Source organism: Nycticebus coucang, chromosome 10 (genome assembly GCF_027406575.1).
Source record: "Nycticebus coucang isolate mNycCou1 chromosome 10, mNycCou1.pri, whole genome shotgun sequence".
NCBI lineage: Eukaryota > Metazoa > Chordata > Mammalia > Primates > Lorisidae > Nycticebus > Nycticebus coucang.
This window is the reverse complement of record NC_069789.1, coordinates 99006001-99026533: the sequence shown is the minus strand read 5'-3', so window position 1 is coordinate 99026533 and position 20533 is coordinate 99006001. Positions and strand designations below refer to the sequence as shown.

General features: G+C 47.9%; 1 protein-coding gene and 1 long non-coding RNA gene across 5 annotated transcripts in view; both read right to left on the bottom strand.

Moving 5' to 3' along the window:
- The window catches only part of LOC128597680 (uncharacterized), a 28882-nt gene extending 19376 nt beyond the window's left edge, over positions 1 to 9506 (bottom strand). For both annotated transcript variants that reach the window (XR_008383312.1, XR_008383313.1), the window contains exon 1: positions 9321 to 9506. This is a non-coding gene — a long non-coding RNA (uncharacterized LOC128597680). The remainder of the gene's footprint in view (positions 1 to 9320) is intronic.
- Positions 9507 to 18169: 8663 nt separating this feature from the next.
- OLFML2B (olfactomedin like 2B) overlaps positions 18170 to 20533 on the bottom strand; it is a 38003-nt gene continuing 35639 nt past the window's right edge. For all 3 annotated transcript variants that reach the window (XM_053607556.1, XM_053607557.1, XM_053607558.1), the window contains exons 7-8: positions 19792 to 19968; positions 18170 to 19256 (exon numbers count right to left, since the gene is read on the bottom strand). In XM_053607556.1, coding sequence (XP_053463531.1) covers positions 18655 to 19256; positions 19792 to 19968 — 779 coding nt within the window. In that variant the 3' untranslated portion in view covers positions 18170 to 18654. The remainder of the gene's footprint in view (positions 19257 to 19791; positions 19969 to 20533) is intronic.

Here is a 20533-nt window from a genome sequence, read left to right as displayed (position 1 = left end):
CTGGGTCCTCCCACCACTGAAAGTCCCATGCTCTGCCAACACTTCCACTTTGCTCACATCCAAGAGCCCAGGTGTGATTTCCAACCCTATCCCAGAATGTAGCCATTTCTGACTCTTCTGATCACAAGTTCTGTCTTGGAAAAGTTTTTGTTGCAGAATAAACTCCATGTATGGATGCCACACCATGAAATAGAGATGTTTATATAAGAGATTACTAATCTGCAGGTCCAATATTAACATTGTTTGGTCCAGAAGTGAAGGACATATCTTAAATATGATATACCATATTAATAAATGGATCATCTTGTAAGATTATTTGTAGTACTATTACTCAAAAAACTGTGCTCCTGGTGGGGGGAGGGTCTTTCTTTAAAGGCTAAGAAAAAATACTCCTTTTAGTTATATACAGGCATAGCTGATATTTCTGCAAACATCAACTGGGTACAAAGGAAGAACTGAGAAAGCCTTAAAATCTACCTTGGATTTTCATTTCCTAGTTGTTCTGTTTTACTTTGGAGGCCTCCAAGGGTTATCCTCATTGTCTAAGCCTCCAGTGGAGCTTGGATTCTTGGACTGAATTTCTTTACAGACAGTGGGTGTGAAGCAAGGACCCTGGAATTTAAACTTTTACCACACAGAAGTAAATGAAATCAAAAACAAACGAACCATTCAAAAGATTAAAAATATAAAAAGTTAGTTTTTTGAAAAGAAAAGAAAATCAATAACCTTTGGCCAGATTAACCAGAAACAGAAAAGTAAGAGCTCTCATAAGCTCCATCAGAAACAAAAAAGAGGAGAAATAACAGATACCACAGAGAGATAAAAGGTCATCACTGAATACTGCAAAAAAATCTATACCCAGAAATTTGAAAATGTGGAGGAAATAGACCAATTCCTGAAATCACACTACCTCCCTAGACTCAACCAGGAAGAAATAGAACACTTAAACAGATCAATATCAAGCACTGGAATTGCAACAACAATAAAAAAGCTTCCAACAACAAAAAAAAGTCCTGGACCAGGCAGTTTCACACCAGAATTCTACCAAACCTTCAAAGAGCAGCTCATACCAACATTGCAGAACCTATTCCAAAACATTGAGAAGACAAAGGAGCCCTCCCCAACTCTTTCTACAAAGCAAATATCACCCTAGCAAAAATAATAAAATCCTAGCAAACACAATTTAGAAAAACACATATCAGAAAAAATAATACATTACAATCAGGTGGGCTTCGTCCCAGGGATGCAAGGTGGGTTCAACATATGCAAATCCATATATGTAATTCATCACATAAACGGAAGCAAAAACAAAGACCATATGATCCTCTCAATAGAAATAGAATAAGCATTGTACAAAATTCAGCATCCTTTTTTGATAAGAAAACTTTAGAAAATAGCCATAAATGGGACATTTCTTAAACTGACAGAAGCCATCTAAAGCCAACATCATACTGAATGGAGAAAAACTGAAAACATTTCCACTTAGAACTGTAACCAGACAAGGATGTCCATTGTGGAAGTCCCCACCAATGCAATTAGGCAAGAGAAGGATATCAAAGGTATCCAAATGGGAACAGAGGAGGTCAAACTATTGCTCTTTGCTTATGATATGCTAGCATAGTTAGAAAGACTCAACCATGGCACTCATGGAAGTGATCAAGAGATACAGGAACATCTCAAGACACAAAATTAATGTTCACAAATCAGTAACCTTCATATAAGCCAACAGTAGTCAAGCTGAGAATCAAATCAAAGACATAGTACCCTTCACAATAGCTCCAAAGAAAATGAAATACCTTGGAATTTACTTAACAAAGGATGTGAAGGATATCTACAGAGAGAACTATGAATCACTGAGGAAAGAAATAGCAGAAGATGTTAAAAAATGGAAGAACATACCATGCTCATGACTGGGAAGAATCAACACTGTTAAAATGTCTATACTACCCAAAGCAATCTACATATTTAATGCAATCCCCACTAAAATTCCACTGTCATACTTTGAAGAACTTGAAGAAATAGTTCTTCCTTCAGTATGATGTTGTCTGTGGGTTTGTCATAGATGCTTCTATCAGTTTAAGAAATGTCCCAACTGAATAGCTGACACAATTCCATAAAATAAGAACAAATCTGGAGGCATCACATTACCAGAACTCAGGTTATACTACAAGCCCATAGTGATGAAAACAGCATGTATTGGCACAAAAAATAGATATATAGACCTTTGATACAGAACAAAGAATCTAGAGATGAAACCAGCCTCATATCGCCATCTGATCTTTGATAAACCAAACAACAGCATACACTGGGGGAAAGAATCCCTATTTAATAAATGGTGCTTGGAGAACTGATTAGCCCCATGTAAACGGCTGAAACTATATGTATACCTCTTGCCACTAACAAAAATTAGCTCATAGTGTATAAAAGACTCACACATAAGACAAGAAATAATAAAAACTCTAGAAGAAAGTGTGGGAAAAACCCTTAACAATATTGGCCTTGGAAATAATTCACGAAGAACCCCCCGCCCCAAAAATAATCACAGCAACAACAAAAATAAATAAATGGGACCTGATCAAGTTTAAAAGTTTCTACACAGATAAGGAAATAATCAACAAAGCAAAGAGACAGCCTTCAGAATGGGAGAAGATATTTGCATGCTACAAATCCAAAACAGGGCTAATAACCAGAATCTACAAAGAATTCAAGCAAATCAACAAAAAAAGAGCAAACAACTCCATTAAAATCTGGGTAAGAGACATGAACAGAACCTTTTCTCATGAGGACAGATGGCCAATAAACTAATGAAAAAATGCTCATTTTCTCTAATTATTAGATAAATTGCAAATCAAAACCACTTTGAGATATTGCCTAACCCAAATGACAATGGTCCCAAAGCTTTAGATGTGGAGAGAAGGGAACACTGTTGGTGGAACTGCAAACTAATACAGCCTTATGGAAAGAAGTATGGAGCGTTCTCAAAGAACTAAAAGTAGACCTTCCATTTGATTCTACAATCTCATTATTATTTACCTACCCAAAAGAAAAAAAGTTCTTTTCTTATAAGGGCATTTGCACTTCAATGTTTATAGCAGCCCAATTTACAATGGCAAAGATGTGGAAACAACCAAGTGCCCTTCAACACATGAATGGGAGGCCAGGTGTGGTGGCTCACACCTGTAATCCTAGCACTGTGGGAGACAGAGGTGGGTGGATTGCCTGAGCTCATGAGTTTGAGACCAGCCTGAGCCAGAGCGAGACTCATCTCCAAAAATACCTGAGTGTTGTGGCAGGTGCCAGTAGTCCCAGCTACTTGAGCCCAAGAGTTTGAGGTTGCTGTGAGCTGTGGCACCATTGCACTCTACAGAGAGTGATAAAGTGAGATTCTGTCTCAAAACAACAAAAAACGAAAACACTTGAGTGGATTAATAAACTCTGGTATATGTATACCATTGAATACTATTCAGCCACAAAAAAAGGAGATTTTGTATCTTTTCTTACAACTTAGATGAATTTGGAAAGTACTCAAGTAAAGTATCACAAGAATGGAAAATCAAGCATCCCACGTATTCAATACTAAGTTGAAACTTGTAAATTAACAACAGTGTGCACATCTGAGAGAAAAAACTCAGTGTAATTCAAGAAGGGGTCGTGTGGGAAGGGGGTCTGGTAAGTTCTCACCTAACAGGTACAACGTACAGTTAAATGGCACACTTTCTGGGTGAAGGTCACAACTACAACTCGGATTTTACATTGTAAATGCTAACAATGTGACCCAATTGTATGTATCCTTACATTAATCAAAAATAAAAAAAAAACTTTACCACATATTCCAAATGTTGGACCGAGTTCAGACATCTACCATCAAGCCCTGAGAAAACTGTACAGATGAACTGGACAATGTCCTTGTCCTCAAAGATGTGAGTGATGTCTTTTCCGTGCATCTATGTGGTTACCCTTCCATCCCCACAGAGAGCAAAGATAATTTCTGGAAGAGGGTAAGATTTCTTCTGGTCAGCCTGAAAAATGAAGCTTAATTAGACATAAGCTGCTCTCAAGAGAGCTTTGGGATGTGAAAGTCACGGCCAGCATCTTTCTTTTCAAAGCCACAGAGCTGTCCCACTCACTTGGCTTCTGGTCCCAGGACATCAAATGATGCATTTCACCATATTGTCTCTGTTTTTCTTGAGTTGCTGGAATTCCCCACTAAGCAATTAGTTCACATCAGACAGACCCATTGCCCCATCCAGCCTGGCAGCCTTTAGGAAGACAGAATTACAGCAACATCCATGCAACCTGCCAGGCTGTTTCCATCAAATTGCCAGCTGGGGGGAGCTAGAAATTCATCTTAAATAGAATGAGCAGGAAAGATGCTGAAACATTTACTGTGCTGTTTTAACTGGCTTTGTGGGTCACCACCACCCAGGTGAGCACATTGCAACTAGCAGCACAGTTGGGGCAATTTCATCTCCCAGAGATTTATAATCTGGCACAAGTGAGCAGGGCATAGGCAGTCTCAGGAAGGAAGAGTCTATTCATAGCAAGTTAGATTTTGTGTGTGTGCCTGATAGCTGCATCTTGTATTTCTCCTTTCCTAACTCTGATCGCCTCTGCAATTACTTATTAAATATCCTCATCCCTGTACGATAGCAAGCTCCAGAAAGGTAAAAACCCTATTAGTGTTTGATTCGCTTGGTTATCCCCAGTAGTGTGTGGATATTGTGCCTTTGGGCACATTAGGCTAAATCAGTATTTTGTTGAATTATTCGGCATTTAGAAAGCCACATACATACATTGTCTTTCCAGGAGTGAGCATAATACTCGGCATTCGTCACACGTGTTTGCATATACTGACCACCTCGCCGTACACAAGTCTTCTCAGAGCCCATGTGGTGGACGTGCTGAGGCAGGACTGCCAGGGAACAGCACAGAGCCCTGTCTTCAGCAGATGGGACATCATTATCTTTTCCTCCCTATTTTCACTTCTTCCTGTTGCTTTTTCCTTCTGACTTCAGTCTATGGCAAATTAGAAGTAGATTTGGAAAGAGGATGCAAACTAGTGGGTCTGCACATGCGGCCCCCAGACGGCAGAAGCACCTCAGAACTTGCTAAAATGCAACTAGCCTGGCTGTGACCCAGACTTATGAGTCAGACTCCAGGCTGGGCCCAGCAATCTATGTTTCAACAAAGCCCCCAGAGGATTCTGATTTGAGTTTGAGAACCACTAGCATAGATCCCTGGAGGATGAGACCATCCAGACTTCTGCCAGAGATAAACCTTCCCAGGGCTGCCATCACTGGGTTTCAGGGAAACACCACTAACTGAATTGTGTGGATGTGGCTGCCTTTTCAAAAGTCCACAGGAGTTACATCTGAAAATCCACAGCCCCGTTTGCCTCATCAGCTGGCCTCCTGCTGCCACGGTGGCTATACCCCTAGCAGAGGGGCAGGAATCAGGGCTGTGCCCAGTCAGGGTCAGTCAGACCAGTGCCTTGCTCCCACACATCTGGGGCTTTCCTGGGCCCTTAGCTCCAGGGAGACCCTGGTTTGGCCCAGCACCCTCTGCTGTGGAAAGGGGATATCAGCCTCCCTGGAGCAGATGGGAGCACACCAGAGAGAATGTCCCAGCCCCTCCTTCATAGGTCCATGCCCCAAGCTCTGTGCGCACAGGTGGCTATACCCTCTAACCCCCTTCAGCACAGCTCTGTATTGGTGGTTCCCAAACTTCGCCATGTGTTGGAATCACCTGGGGAATATTTAAAAACTTCTGGTGCCTGGCTCCCTTCCCCAGACGTTCTGACTTAATTGGTATGGGGTGTGACCTGGGCATAGGAGTGTTAAAATTCCCCCAGGTGATTTTTATGTGTGCAGAAAAGTTTGGGAGCCAATGAACTATGAATTTTGAGGCCTCGTTCTGATGTTTGTGGAGCAACATAACCCTCAAAGTTGAGGGTGAAGCAGAGTCCCAGGAACAAGAAAAAAAGGTGTTTGAATAATCAGACCCAGCAAATAGCTGGTGAAGGAGGGCAGAGAGGTAGAGGGGTCTGGTGAACACTGGATTCACTTGTGGAGATGATGTCAGACATTCCTCTGCGATGTTAGAACGGGGGAAATGCTTGAAAATAACCGGGGCTGTGAAAGTGGAACTTTCTGTGAAATGGCATATTCTTGGAAGGAGAAGGAGCAGGGAGAAGACGGGGAGAGAAGGAGCGAGGAGCCGAGTGGAGGGGCTCCAGCCAGACTAGAGGGGACAGAGGAGGGAGATTCTGCCCCCAGGCCTCTGGCCTCTGAAGAACTAGAAACAAAACAAAGCAAAACAAACAGGAAAATGTACAGAGTGCCAAGGAAAGGGGAAGAGGTTTGCGTTGGCTTGAGGAATGGGGGAAAGAGGACAGCTGCTGACCCAGAAGAAGCCTGAAGCAACAGAAGAAACTCTAAGCCAGGAGGGAGAAAAGGAATCAACCACTAAGAAAACAGGAGCGCCCACAGCAGTGGGGGATCGGAGCACACCCGGCTCCGGGCTCTGGGGCCAGGAGCAGGGTTTCCCAGGAGAAGGCCAAGTGCACCCTTTCTCACCACAACAGCCCCTGGGGCAAAGGACAAGGCACCACCCTGCCAGTACACCTACTCCCTGCCTTTCTCCTCCCTCTCAGAAGACCCTCTCCTCTCCCAGCTCTCCTCTCCCAGAACCCTAAGGAAGGAGCTCTGGGCCACAGACTGGAAAGCCAGGGGTGCCTTTTCCACACCTCCCTATAGAGGGAGGCCCCTGCTGCCCTGGCTTGCAGGTGAGCTGGGTGCCGGCCTCTTGGGGCTCCCATGTGTGCGGGAGGGAGGTGGCAGCTCCTCTACCCCAGGGCTGGCACCAGCCAATTCTCAGGTCTCACTGTAATGGCTTCCCTCAGGGACAGCCATCCAGATACTGAGTCACAGAGAAAACAAAAGCCTTGAAGACAAAACGAAGAAAAATTCTACAGGCTCTTAAATTTCTGAAGCAAAGATTTGACACCTATTTTTTTTTTTTATTGTTGGGGATTCATTGAGGGTACAATAAGCCAGGCTACACCGACTGCAATTGTTAGGTAAAGTCCCTCTTGCAATCATGTCTTGCCCCCATAAAGTGTGACACACACCAAGGCCCCACCCCCTGCCCTCCATCCCTCTTTCTGCTTTTCCTCCCCTCCCCCATAACCTTAAATAGATTTGACACCTATTTTATGCAAAAATCAGGGGAGGCCACGTGTCTGGGTGTAATTGTAATGCCACTTGCTAGAACAAGCCACCTGAGATGTAGAAATACCCCCCATGCCCCATGATCATATTAATGTACACAGCTATGATTTAATAAAAATAAAAGGAAAAAAAAAAAAAGAAATACCCCCCATGTCACATGAAGTGGCCCCTCTGGGTCTCAGTGCCCTGGGAGCTTGGCAGGCAGGTCCTGTCTTCACTGGGGAGATGAGATGCACAGTGTGGGGCAGATTTGAAGACCCCTGGTCCCCTCCGGAGCTAAGTGCTCCCCACCTCGGATCTGTTTTCCAGAGGGTCAGGACAGGTGCTCCAAAGCTGATATCAACATGAAGGGTTTCAAGATGCCCCATGTACCTACCAGCTAGTGTCCCTCCTCCCCGCTCAGCACAATGTGTGCACAGCCTGCTCCTCCCCCTGGGCTGTCTTGCCAGTGAGGTTTGAGGTGCTCTGGGGATTCACAGGACAGCACCTGGAGCCCTGCAGCTGGGAGCTGCCTTTGCGGCCTCAGCACTTCTAGGCAGTGGTTTCTGTGGGAGGGCGGCCATGGTTTCCCTTCTCTGTACAGCCTCTCATCCCTCCTGCCCACAGAGGAACAAAAGTGGAATGGCTTCTTTAGAGTTAGGCAGCAAAGCCTGGGGATCATAGCCAGCCACTGACTTAATTTTCAAGGGAGAGGAGGAAAGATAAGCGGTTGGGGACATCCTGGCACCCCAAGGTCAGGAGCCCATCTCCTACAGAGGGGCAGTGGGCAGGACAGCCTGTTGTGCAGGAATGCCATAAACCCAAGGACATGCCTGTGAAGGGCCTTTCTGTTCTGAAAGTGCAACACCGGGGGCAGGGGAGGACAGCCCCTCTGTCACAGAAGTGGCCATTGTGAGGGGAAGGAGTCAGTGTGGGACTAAGGTCTTGGGAGGGCGGAGGAGATTCACTGTTGCCAGAGAGGGCAAGAAGGGCAGGGTGCCCTCAGGGTCACTGGGGTCTGGTGGGTTCCAGAGGCTGTCAGGAGGGCCAGCAGGCCTTCTGGGTGGCAGCCCACATCAGCACACCAGCCCACCTACTCTCCTGGCCCAACTCTGATAGGGACGCAGGTATCTCCCAGCAACAGCCAGGCTAGGGAGAAAGCCCACAGGCCTGAGTGCCTCTGAGGCAGCCAGACGTGGTGTGTGCTAAGGCCCGGAGAGCCCAGGCAAAAGAAGGGGGAGGAGAGGAAGGCAGCCTCTCTGTGGGAGGTGGGCTTTGGTAAAGCCTCAAGGGAAGAGGAGGATTCAGTCAGGTGGAGACCGGAGAGAGACACCTGTCAGGTCCTTCCTGACAGGGGTGGGAAAAACTGGAGCAAGCACAGGGGAGGAGCCTTCAGGGGCCAGCGCCTTGTGTGGCCAAGGCCTGCCAGGCAGGGAGGAGGAAAGCTGGCTGGGAGATAATTTTCTGCCTCTTAAAGGACCACTTCACTGCTGAGATTGGTCTCGAATAACCTGGAACTGCTCAAAGGGTTCCCTAAACTTGGACAGCTCTGTTTCCAGAGAGTCGTGTTCTGAGGAGCTCCTTAGGAGGGACAGCCGTGTGTCAGCCTGTGAGTCTGAGTCCATGCCTTTGGCAGTCACAGGGGATTGCTGTTCCCAGCAACCAAAACACACCTCCTGTCCCTGGCCCGTGGCCCTGGGATGCAGGAATTCCTCCCACAGGAACCCATCTGAACCCTGAAGCTCTCAAAGGTCCTCCAGTGGCCCTTCAACTAGAGGAAAAGCCATTGACACCCCCGAACATCAACAGGGATTGAGACCACATGCCCTATTCCTCCCAGCCTGGGTACAGGGCTGCGTGCAGGGCGGACAAGTGAACTGAGCCAGTCAGGGCGTCTGAGTGGGAGACAGAGACAGTGAGCTGTGGGGGGCTCCGAGTGAATGAGCTGGGAGGAAGTGACCAGGGAGGAAGAGCCCTCTCTGCGGGCCCCCAAGGGATGAAGAAGGTTGACACAGCCTCTGAATTTCCTGTCCCTGTCCCTAGGAGGAGAATGAAGCCTCACTGAGTGTCTGTGGGACTGCCCCTCGTACCCTTACACCTGCCACCTTCTACCTGAGCCAGGCTGAGTGCACTCCTGCTCTCTGCAACCGCAGGCCTCTGTTGGCCCTGGGCACGGGAGAATCCAGCTTATTGTGGAGGCTGGAGGGTGGAGTGAGTTCTTCTGAGGGCAGTGGGCAGACCTCCCACCCTTCTCTCCAGCCCCAGCCTTGCCTCTCCAAACCGTAACTGAAGTTGCTATGTGACTCTGGGAAGCTCACCAGAGTTTTACGGCCCTTTCCTGGCACCTGCCGCTATTGGCTGCACGTTAACTGCCTCAGGCACTGCCAAATTTTCCCTGGTGTTCCTGGGCCAGGCAATCTCCTCCAGAAGAGAGAGCTCAGCTGAGGTCACATGGAAAATAACCCCGGAGCAGGGCCCTGCCCCACACCACCTCAGCCAACTACCCTTTGTTCTAGTTCTTTCTCTCTTTCTCATTAACTTCTCCTGACTTACTATGGGTCAAATTGCTTTCTCTTAAACAGAGATCTATGCGGTAAAAGTTTGATACAACTTGTTTGTATCTAATGACACTAGGAAAGCTTTAAAAGTAGAGAACTCCATGGATACCTGCCACACCTCTGGACTACCAGCCCTTCTTTTTTTTTTTTTTTTTTTTTTTTACATAACTAAAAGTCACTTATAATTAATCATAAACATACTTAAATATATATTTATGTTCATTAAAAAACAGAACTACCAGCCCTTCTAATGGGAAATGAGAAAATTCACAGTACAAACCTTGCTTTACACCATAACACACTCCCAAAGAGTCACACTTAAGCTGCTCATTTATATTATGCCTTATTCCAGAAAAAAAAAAGAAAAATATCACAGCATATACCAAGATTGCAAATTAGAAAAAATAAAAAGGAACATAAAAAACATAAATACGGCCAGGAGTGAGGCACAGACAACCCAGACTTCATAGAAATCTACATACCTGCTGTGGGCCTTAAGCTTTCCAGCAGCTAGTATGAAAAGGCAAATTGGTTAAAGAGTCATACACGAACTGAGCTTTGGAAAATTTAATCATGTAAAATATATTAGTGGAAACGTGTGTAGCAAACATCTGGTTTTATTTCTTGGTTTTTGATTGCTTTTGTCTGCTGGGCAGCCCTTGGGGAGCTAGCCCTTCCTGACGGTGTGATGAGGGTGTAGCTGGTAATCACAGAATCCCACTCTGGTTACCAGGTAGGCTTTGGACCCATCATGACTAATTAGATCTTTCCTTGAGAACTTGCATCTTGAATGGAGACACTTGGGGGCTACAGGTAGCTAACACAGAGGTTCCCAGGAAGGTGTCTTCAAAACACGATGTTCTGCTACTCAAAGCTGGCCTGCTTTATCCTTCCTGTGGCCTGATTTTCCAAGTTGTCCTTTGAATCTTTGAACTTCCCAAAATCCTTCCAATAAATTCCTTTTTCCTTGAGTTAGTAAAAATCTATTTCTGTTGCTTATAACCAAGGACTCCAAAAGATACGCTAATAAATTCATGTGGAATATGAGAATGCTCTCAGAAAGCAAATATTCATTCTGTATTGTCTTCTTGAAAAGTCACTGTCCCAGACCTTTGATTGGTTCCCCCATGAGAGTGGAGATAGATGGAGAAAGTATGTCAGTCGACGGAGGGAGTGGGGGGCCAGGAGCAGTAACTCATGCCTGTAACCCAAGCACTCTGGGAGGCCAAGGCAGGTAATTACTAGCTCAGGAGTTCTAGACCAGCCTGGGCAAGAGTGGTCCCATCTCCACTAAAAATAGCAAAACTAGCCAGGCATTGTGGTTTGCCGCGGACCGCCAGTCGAATGAGTCTCAGTCCGAGGGCTTTCAGGGCGAGAACGGCTCAGGTTGATTGAAAGGGCGACGCAGGAAAATGACAAACTGCCACACACCAAGGATGATGAAGAAAGCAGTTGTACTTTACTGATTTTTAGGCATGGTATTTATACATTTTTGACAATGTCTTACAAACTACAAAAGATATTTTTATGACTTGCTGATGCTTACAAAGTTCTTATCGAGTTTTGTAGATGGGAGTAGTCAACTGTCTTTTCTTAGACAATGTTTCTGCCCGTAAGGGGGAACAAAGGACTGCTGCTTATCAGCAGTTACTCTTTTACTTCTCTTTATCTATGTTTAAACCTTCTTTCTTTGTAAAACTGCTTTGTTCACATTTTGTATTTTTATATTTTTATATTTGATTATGATTTTTATGTTGTTAGTGAATTGATAGTGAATTATGTATATGTTTTAAGTGTATAGTGACAAAATTATAGAGAAAGCAATTTCATAGAAAACTTATTTCAAAGAAACAGTTTCAAAGGGACATAAGGTAGAGATAAGAGACCGGAGGGAGCGGGTATCTGGTAGGAACATCTTAACTTATCATCCCTGCATTCTCTTGATACATTGTTTCAATTAACTGACCTTTATGGTGGGAACGTGTTCCCTTGGAGACATTTAGTCTCCATTGTATAGATGAAGTCATGGATTAGTAAGTCATTATGTTTATTCTTAGTTTCTGAGGACATTCAAGCAACAATTAACCATTCAACTCAACAAACAAGTTTCAAACAGGTTTCAGGGTAAAGGTTATTCAGGCCTTTATGCCGCACCTCATGAATTCTTACGTTCACTAAAAGGCATGCTAGGCAACTTATGCGCTGCTGTTGCAGGCCAGGGGGACCGGGGGCAACGCTCCGGGGAGCACTCACCGCCTTACCACAGTTTTTACAACGCGGACAGAGCCATCCCGCCACGGCTTGATGCCGGGGGTGCGGCAGTGGTTGGTGCCTATAGTCCCAGCTACTTGGGAGGCTGAGGCAGCAGGACCACTTGAGCCTAGGAGGCAGGGCTTGCAATGAGCTATGATGACAACTCTGTACTCTACCTGGAGTGATGGAGTAAGACCCTGTCTCAAAACAAAAACAAAAATAAAAAGGAGGAGGTGGGGAGGATATCTCAGATGCTATGCGTGTGCACAGGCAGCCTTAGGAAATCCCATGGTCAGGAGGGCTAAGGTCACACACTCACCTACTCAGGCTCAAAGCTTCAGAGACTAAATATTGCTTGTCTGTACGCAGTAAAACCCCCAAGTGGCCATATTTCCCATTAATTGTATAACTAGTTGAGAAACTGAGCATAATCCTGTGTCTCTTGATTTTTGGTAGGGAAAGCAGCCTACCATCCTCACTGAAGCCTTGCCAGTGTGAGATAAATGGGCCATATCCTAGGTTCAGAGACAACCACTGGTAGAGACTGGTGACCATTGGGCATCCTATCATACACTGTCCAGGAGCCTGCCCCCAGCTTCCTCAGTTTCAGCGACCACGTTACAGCCCACCTGGTGTGTTAGGCATTCTACTAAGAGTCTGTGGGCAGGATGTCCTTGAAGAAAATACTATTTAAGTATGGCTCAAATACATCCTGGAGGAAGGATCTGAATTTGGTCAGGTTCCAGTTTGTGAAGCCACTGATCTGACCTTGAATTTGGGGTGGCCAAAATGAATTCCTCCGTTTATTTATTCACTCAGCAGATCCCTTATGGGTAGGCATCGTGTGTGATCTGGCTCTGTGCCGAGTACTATGGTGAATAAGGAACGGCCTCTGCTTTTCGGGAGAGAGAAGCTCACTGGGCAGATTAGACCCATTTACTAGTAAATGCAATGAGAGACAATGCAGTTGGTACCACGTCTGGTATTCTGGCTGGGGAACTGGACAAGACTTCTTCACTTGAGTGAAACTTGAAGACAATCTAAGTATCCAGAAGAGCAGGAGGGTGGGAGCTGGGAAGGCATCTGAGGGGTGGGAACTGCAGAAGTATCATAGGATGTGAGACTGGGCCTTCCGGCCAAGGCCCCGGGAGACTCCAGATCTCACATTCCAAAGGATGGGCCAGTTAGCAGGCCGTATTCACCAAGGAGGTGTCCGGAAACTGGTTAGAGACTTTGACGTTTTTTACCCACATTAACAGTGTGGGTAAAAGAATCAAAAGTTGGAAAGATTTTAGGAAGATATTTGAAGATTTTCCCTTGGAGAGAGCTTTGCAGAGTCCCACCCCTCTCCCTAGGGTGGGGCGTGCCTGCTCTTTACCGCAAGGCTGAAGGAAAGAGAGCTTTAAGTGGACCCCTTGGGACACTGAATCTGTGTTCTTTGTAGTTCAAGGGTTACAATGGACCCGTGACTGACTCTCATCTGGGAGACCTAAGGAGGGGAGATGGACTGGCTACTTTTCAGCAAAGGTCACTTAGTTGGGGACCAACCTGCACTCCAGATTTTGTCAGAGTATATAATTGTCTGTGGATTAGATGTGGGGTCATCTTAGGTCTCATCCAAGTGAAACATTTGGCAGAGCAGAGAATGCAGCTGGAGGAATCACTAGATTTCTAGGGGACGGCGATGGGAGGACAACCCTGCCAGAATGGAGATGCTCTTCATGAAGAGATGAAACAAATATAACAAAATTCTGATGGCTGTATCTTGGTGATAGGAAATGGGTTTATTATACTGTCCTGTCTACTTTTTTGTGTAAATTAAAATCTTCATAATAAAAAGTGCAGTTATAACGTGTCAATTAAAGACAAAAACTAAACAATTTGAGTGACTATTATTTGCTCTGTGTTTTAGATGTTTTGCATTATGTCTCCAAGCAGCACTGTGACACAGATCCATTACCCACATTGTAAAAGGAATAAAGTGAAGCTCAGAGAAATTCGGTATCTTGTCCAAGTTCTCACAGCTGGAATGGAGCAGAGCTGGGCTTTTGTTCAGGAATCCCACTGCCTCTCCAGTGCCTCTGTGGGAGGAAAGTGTCTGAGGTTTTGGTAATTAAGTGATCATGGAGACCCAGGGAGAAGGACAAAGAAGAGGGGACTTAGGCCTTGTAGTGCCAGTGGTTGAGGCTGAGGAGGTTTGCATTGGACTCAGACCAAAGAAAAACCGAGGAACCATGGGCGGCGCCTGTGGCTCAGTCGGTAAGGCGCAGGCCCCATATACCGAGGGTGGCGGGTTCAAACCCGGCCCCGGCCAAACTGCAACCAAAAAATAGCCGGGCGTTGTGGCGGGCGCCTGTAGTCCCAGCTACTCGGGAGGCTGAGGCAAGAGAATCGCTTAAGCCCAGGAGTTGGAGGTTGCTGTGAGCTGTATGATGCCATGGCACTCTACCAAGGGGCCATAAAGTGAAACTCTGTCTCTACAAAAAAAAAGAAAAACCGAGGAACCAAAGGTAGCTGTGACATGCCCTTTATTTGGCTCCTGGTGGCCAGTAGCAAGCATGGGACATCCACCTTTATTCAGCTCGTGGGGGCAGATGAGCTAGCAGGAGACATTTTACCCGTAGGAAGTCCACACAGGTGGAAAGGCTCAGAGCCTTATAGAGAAGCCAGAAGAACAACCGCTCTGAATCAAGCTTTAATGACGATTTCCAAGATAACAGGCAGCTGCCGGCTGGAGCATGGTTACTCAAGACCATCTGCACCGGCTGGCCTTCAGGAGTGAAAACTTAGTTCAGGGAAGCCCAAAAGAGGGGCTGGTTTGGGAATCAACACGAGGAATTTCACCTTAGACAGTGAGAATGGTCAGTGTTTTTCATTTACTTTGACTTGCTTTGCTGTACTTGGATCTTGTAGGCGGAGAGTGGTCCTTTTCACAGATGACAGCCAGGGTCAGAGAGGTTAAGTGTCTGACCCCAAGTCACCCAAATGCTGGGTGAGGGAACGAGGACTAAGACCCAGCCTGGAGGTAGTCTCCTCCTTGGCAGGTGGGAAGGAAGCCCGCTGGTCTCCCCACTGTGTCCAGGTATGTTGCCATCCCAGCCGGGCAGAATAAACCTCCCTGCACAGGTGGCAGGTGCTCCCCCCAGCCTCACTGAGCGCCTGTGGCATCTCCGGGACAACACCAGTGGGTGGGGCCCTTCAGGCCGCTCGCTGTCCTCTGCCTGCATCACTGTCTGTCTGTTCCTCACAAACGTCCCCTTATCAGATGGGCTTTCTCTGGTCCGGCTGTGCAAATGACACCTCCCTCCCTCCCTTTCTTTCTCTGTCTCCTTTCCCTGCTACACAGAATGAGTTTCTTTTCTCATCCCCTCTAGAATACATGTATAACCTCTGTAAGGACAGGGACCTGGGCTTCAGCCAGTAAACCAGCCGAGGCTCTGCAAATATTTGTTGAATAAATATATGTACACATAAGCAAACAAATCTAAAAAGAACGGAAGGATGACTTGGTAGACATTTTGCTTGTACTTTTTTTTAAGAGAAAAGAGTCTATGTTGCCCAGGCTGGACTCAAACTCCTGGACTCAAGCAATTCTCTTGCCTCAGCCTCCCACATAGCTGGAAGTACAAGTGTGTGCCACTGTGTCCAGCTTTTTTCTCTACTTTTGAAATCATGCTGTTGGGAAGTACTATAATAGGGGGAAAAGTAAATCTTTTCCCATCAGCATCAAACGATTAAAGCATCCTGACTTCAGTGAGGAGTTACAAAGTTGGAGAAGACTCGGCAAGCCTGAGAGCTGGAAAACGCCCCTCATTGTTCAGGTAGGGACAGAGCGGAGGAGGGTCGGTCCATGCCTCACAGGCAGGTAGAATACAACCAGGCCACTGTTTCCTCTTCCGCCTTCTGAGAAACTCATTCTTTAAGGCTTGATGTTTCCAGAGCTTCAACCCACAATGAGAAAGCTGCTTGAAGAAGTCCCAGAACTTGTGCTCAGGGAAAACCTTTCCGATCACCCAGCTCCAGGCCTGTGGTCACTCTGCAGGCCCGGCCACCTCTTCCTCTTCTCCCTCTGCCTGGGAAGTGTTCCTCATCTGGCCTGGGTGGGTAGCTTGGCCCTATAGCAATCAATTCACCTCCCAAGGGCTGTTCCCCATGACCGCCCAGTGTCCAAGCAGAGGGAACTCCCTTAGGGATTATCTAGCTGGAGGGTCAGGAAGTGAGGAGCCCACAGAGGGGTCTGAGGAGGCTGAGGGGAGCTGCCACAGGAAAATGCCCATGCGAGTGTCCAGGTTGGTGCCTGATCATAGTCACTAAAGGGGCGGGGAGCCGCTGTCCCCATCTGTTGATGGCCTGCAGCCTGGGGCCAACATAGCCAGGACAGTCACCACGTTGCTCTTTTGTCTTGGGCCTGGCCCCTACCCTGCCCCTCAAGGCTTCTCGGCACACCTGGCCGAGTGGGAGAGGGCCTATGCCCTGGGATCCCACCTGCACACGCTGCCGGCAGGACCTCCTAAAACTAGTTATTCTGTGTGACAGCTGGGGGTCTGAAAAAGCCCTGATCCCTTCCTCTTGGGCCTGACTGCCCACTCAGCGGCCCATCCTCACAGGCCACCCTGCCTGGGCCTCCCCATCCTCACAGGCCACCCTGCCTGGGCGCCTGAGGCCCAAGGCCATTCTCAATGCAGCAGGCCAGCCTAGCTTGGAGGAGGGTTAATGCGGAAGCCTAAAGAATAGGTGGATTGGGTGGCCCTGGCATCCCATGATCAGCAGTAAAGAACCTGGGCTGGGGACAGGCACAGGCTTGCAAAGGCATGAACATGCTGTGCACAGCATGAGGTCTCCAGGAGGAGCTGGTGGTAGGACCCGACCTAGGGTGGGGGTGGGTGTCTGGCAATTGTAAACACATCCTCTTAGGTGGGTAGGTAGGTAGATGACATCTCCACCAACCACTCTCTCAGGGGGTTACTTGGGCCTGTGTCTCTGCCACAATTCCCAGCCTAGGTCCTGACAGAGGGCCAGGGTTTCCAGGAGGGAAGGCTCACTCCCTTCTCTGGCAGGGCAAGGCCTCTGGACATGGGCTAGACTGCTTTCATGTTCAAGATGCTTTTTGAACCCTGGACATAGTTTCCTGATGCCACAAAACTGATGCTTGCATTTGCTCCGAAAAATTTGACTCAAACAGCCCCAAGACGAAGTGAAGTCATTTGGATATTTGTTATTTGAAAGTAAATACAGGAGGGCGGTGCCTGTGGCTCAAAGAGGTAGGGTGCTGGCCCCATATGCCAGAGGTGGCGGGTTCAAACCCAGCTGCAAAAAAAAAAAAAAAAGAAAGTAAATACAGGACCCTGATGGGGAAGAGTGAGATGGGAAGCTTATACTGTGAGGGAGAGCTGAGTGGAGGAGACTGACTGGGACGTAGGGTGGGGATGGGGCGTGCTCTGTGGTCTGCAGAAATTCACCAGGCATCAGCTATTCACTGGGGTAGTGTGGCATGTGCTTAGCTTACCAGGTCATCCTTGGATTCTGTCCCCCTCCCACAAGCCCAAGACACCTGCAGAGGCTTTGTCAGCTGTCCCGTCTCCCCTCTTTGTCCTGGAGGAAGCGGCATGCCTGGAACAGCAGGTGCTGCCTCTGCTCCTGCACTGGGAAGGCTGCAGCCTTCTGCCTCCCTCCTGTGCCTGCCTCCCTCAAGGACCTTGTTTCAGACCCTTTCCTGGAAAAGAAGGTGGGGACAGAAAGCCTGGCTGAATGCGAATGTTGAGGATGAGGCAGGGGACAGGATTGTGGGGAGGAGGAGAGAGGTGGGACAGGGGCACACCCATGAACTCTTTATTTTCAACAGTGCGTAACACCAGGCCACCTGAAGCAGGACCAAGGAACAAATAGGTTCCCACAAGTTGGCTAAAATGACCAGAAAAATAACAGAACACAGCAAGGGAGCTGGTACGACAGAGAAACAGAGAGATGAGAGTTAAAGACAGCACAGGGGTCAGGCTCATTCCCAGAGGCAGCCCCTCCCAGGAGTGCAGGAAGGTCCCTGGAGCTCAGCCTAGCTGAGCAAACACTCCAGGGACACCAGACCTGTCTGCTTCCTGCAGAGGGATCCGCATGGCCAGACACATTGGAGCTCTACAAAGGTGCACTGCAGGCTGATTTGAAATGTCTTCTTTATTTAAAAAAAAAGGCATTTTTCTGTTTTTTTTTTTTTTTAAACTTCTCCAATACATACAACTTTCTTTTCCACCACTTAGCACTTCTTTCTTGCCTCCTTCACTCCTGTTCTGCCACCGTCTGTCTGCAGGACCCAGATGAAGAAACCTCAACGTCAGAGATCTGGGAGCCGGAGTGGCTGAAGGCTCAAAGGAAGGTGGTCACTGGTCCAAAGGGGAAGTTTGTTTGCACAAAAATATAAACCAGGGCAGATGAGACCAGCACATACACATATGGATTGATCTACAATCCATATAAAAAAAAATAGACCCCAATTGTCATTTTACATTTGTAATATTATACAAAATAATATATATTTTTAAACAGCACATACCCATCTACACACATGTGCACACACACACACATACACACACACACAAGGTGCTAGTGGCCCCTCTGTGCTTCTGCTTACAGGGACAAGGGGGTCAGTAGGCAAAGATGACATGGTAAGTGACCTGGTGGCCGTTGTCCCAGGCATAGAGCAGGCGGTCCTTGGGGTTGTAGTCTATCTGGGTGGTATAGGAGTACTCATTCTCAAACAGCAGCCTGGGCACAATCTGCGTGTTGGTGTGGGTGTCGAAGGCGTAGGAGATATTGGCGTTCCGCTGGTTGTAGCTGTCCACGGCATACAGCACCCCGCAGATGACAAAGCAGTTGCCGTAGAAGTTCCGCCGGAGCCCCGTGCGCCACGTGGTCTCCTTCTGTGTGCTCAGGTCTGCGGCATTGACCTTGCTCAGGACAATGACCTCCTGGCTGAATCCCTCGTCATCTAGGGCTGGGTAGATGAGCCACAGGCCATTCTCGTCCACAGCAAAGTCCACGTCCGAGTGGCCCTGCCACCGCCAGGGGGTGGCCTCCTCGTAGGCCACGTCGTGGAGCATGGCCCAGGCGGCCACGTAGCGCTGCTTCAGGTCATACTTGATGATATTGCGGGTGAAGGCCCGGTTGTAGTAGAAGGCACCATTGTATACCACGTGGCCTGTACCGATCCAGCTGTATGGGAGCTTGTAGGAGTTGCTCCAGCGACCTGTGGGTGGAGAGAGGGTGGGAGGCTTCAGGGCAACGCAGCGAGGGGCCCAGGTAGTGGCAGGAGTGGTCAGCCAGGCCTCTGCACACCTGGGTTTGAGTCTGGGCTCTGCTGCTCTCTAATGCCATATGGCCTAGACCATCCCCTCTCTGCACCAACATACCCATCGGCACATGGGAGTGACAGTTCCCACTTGGCTCACTGAGTGTCTTGAAGAACCCAGGGTGCCAGTGTGTGAGTGTGGTCTGTATCCTGCCCAGGGCTCTGGGGGGCAGAGGTGCTCTGCACTGACTTCCAGCCTGGGCTCAAGGTTATGCCTTTGTCCCAGGAGCTGGGAAGGACGGGCAGAGCCAAGAGGCAGAAAATGTGCGGGAATGTGGAAGAGGGACTGCATTCCCTGGAAACGTCTTTTCCCCATCAGAGGAAAGTGTCACCCTTCTTGTCTACTGTCACCACCCAAAGAGGCTGGCTATGTTTAAAATAGAGGACAGTGGGGAATGGAAGAAGCTGCCCGAATTGGACCCATAACACGCACCTTGTTTGAAGTTCTCCAGGTTCCGGAACTCTACCAGAGTGTTGCCATAGTAATAGTTGGTTACATAAATGCGCTCATCCTTGGCCAGGGGGTCCTTCATCCAGGCCCCCTCGTTCCGCCCATACGTGTTCTGGGTGGTTGGGCCTGTGATTGTGGAGAGGGTGTCCTTGCACCTTCCTGGTGGAGAAGAGGTGGGTGGAGGTGCTGGGATGAGCCAATGATGTCCCACCCCTCAAACCCTTGCTTCTTCCCCCTCTAAGACTATGAGCTCCTTGCAGGCAGGCCGGTATCACCTGGCCCCAAACATTTTCCTGTGCCATGTTCTGTTACTCTTTAGCCACCCTATACTTGACTCCTGTAAAGCCGTCCACTGTGCCCATCCTGGGCCACTTTCATGCTACCATGTTTTGGTCTTTAGGTCTTCAAGGACATAAGATCCAAAGTCCTTTTGTGAACCACACCCTCCTTGGAGACCACCCACCTTCTGTTCCACTCTGCTCTCCCAGGACCACGGGTGCACCTCTCTGACGGGACGTGTCATCTGGCACCCCCACCATGCTCCTCCCTCCTCCGGGCCCACCTCCAAACAGTGTGAGAGCCAGGGTGGAGGGGCTGTGGCTTTCCTCAGTTGTGTTCTTGGTGTTCACAGCTCAGTGTCTGCCATGCTATAGTCGCCCAGCAGGTGGTCTGCTACTTGGGTGAATTGACAGTATAAGCAGTGTGACCAGAGGAGAGGACTCAT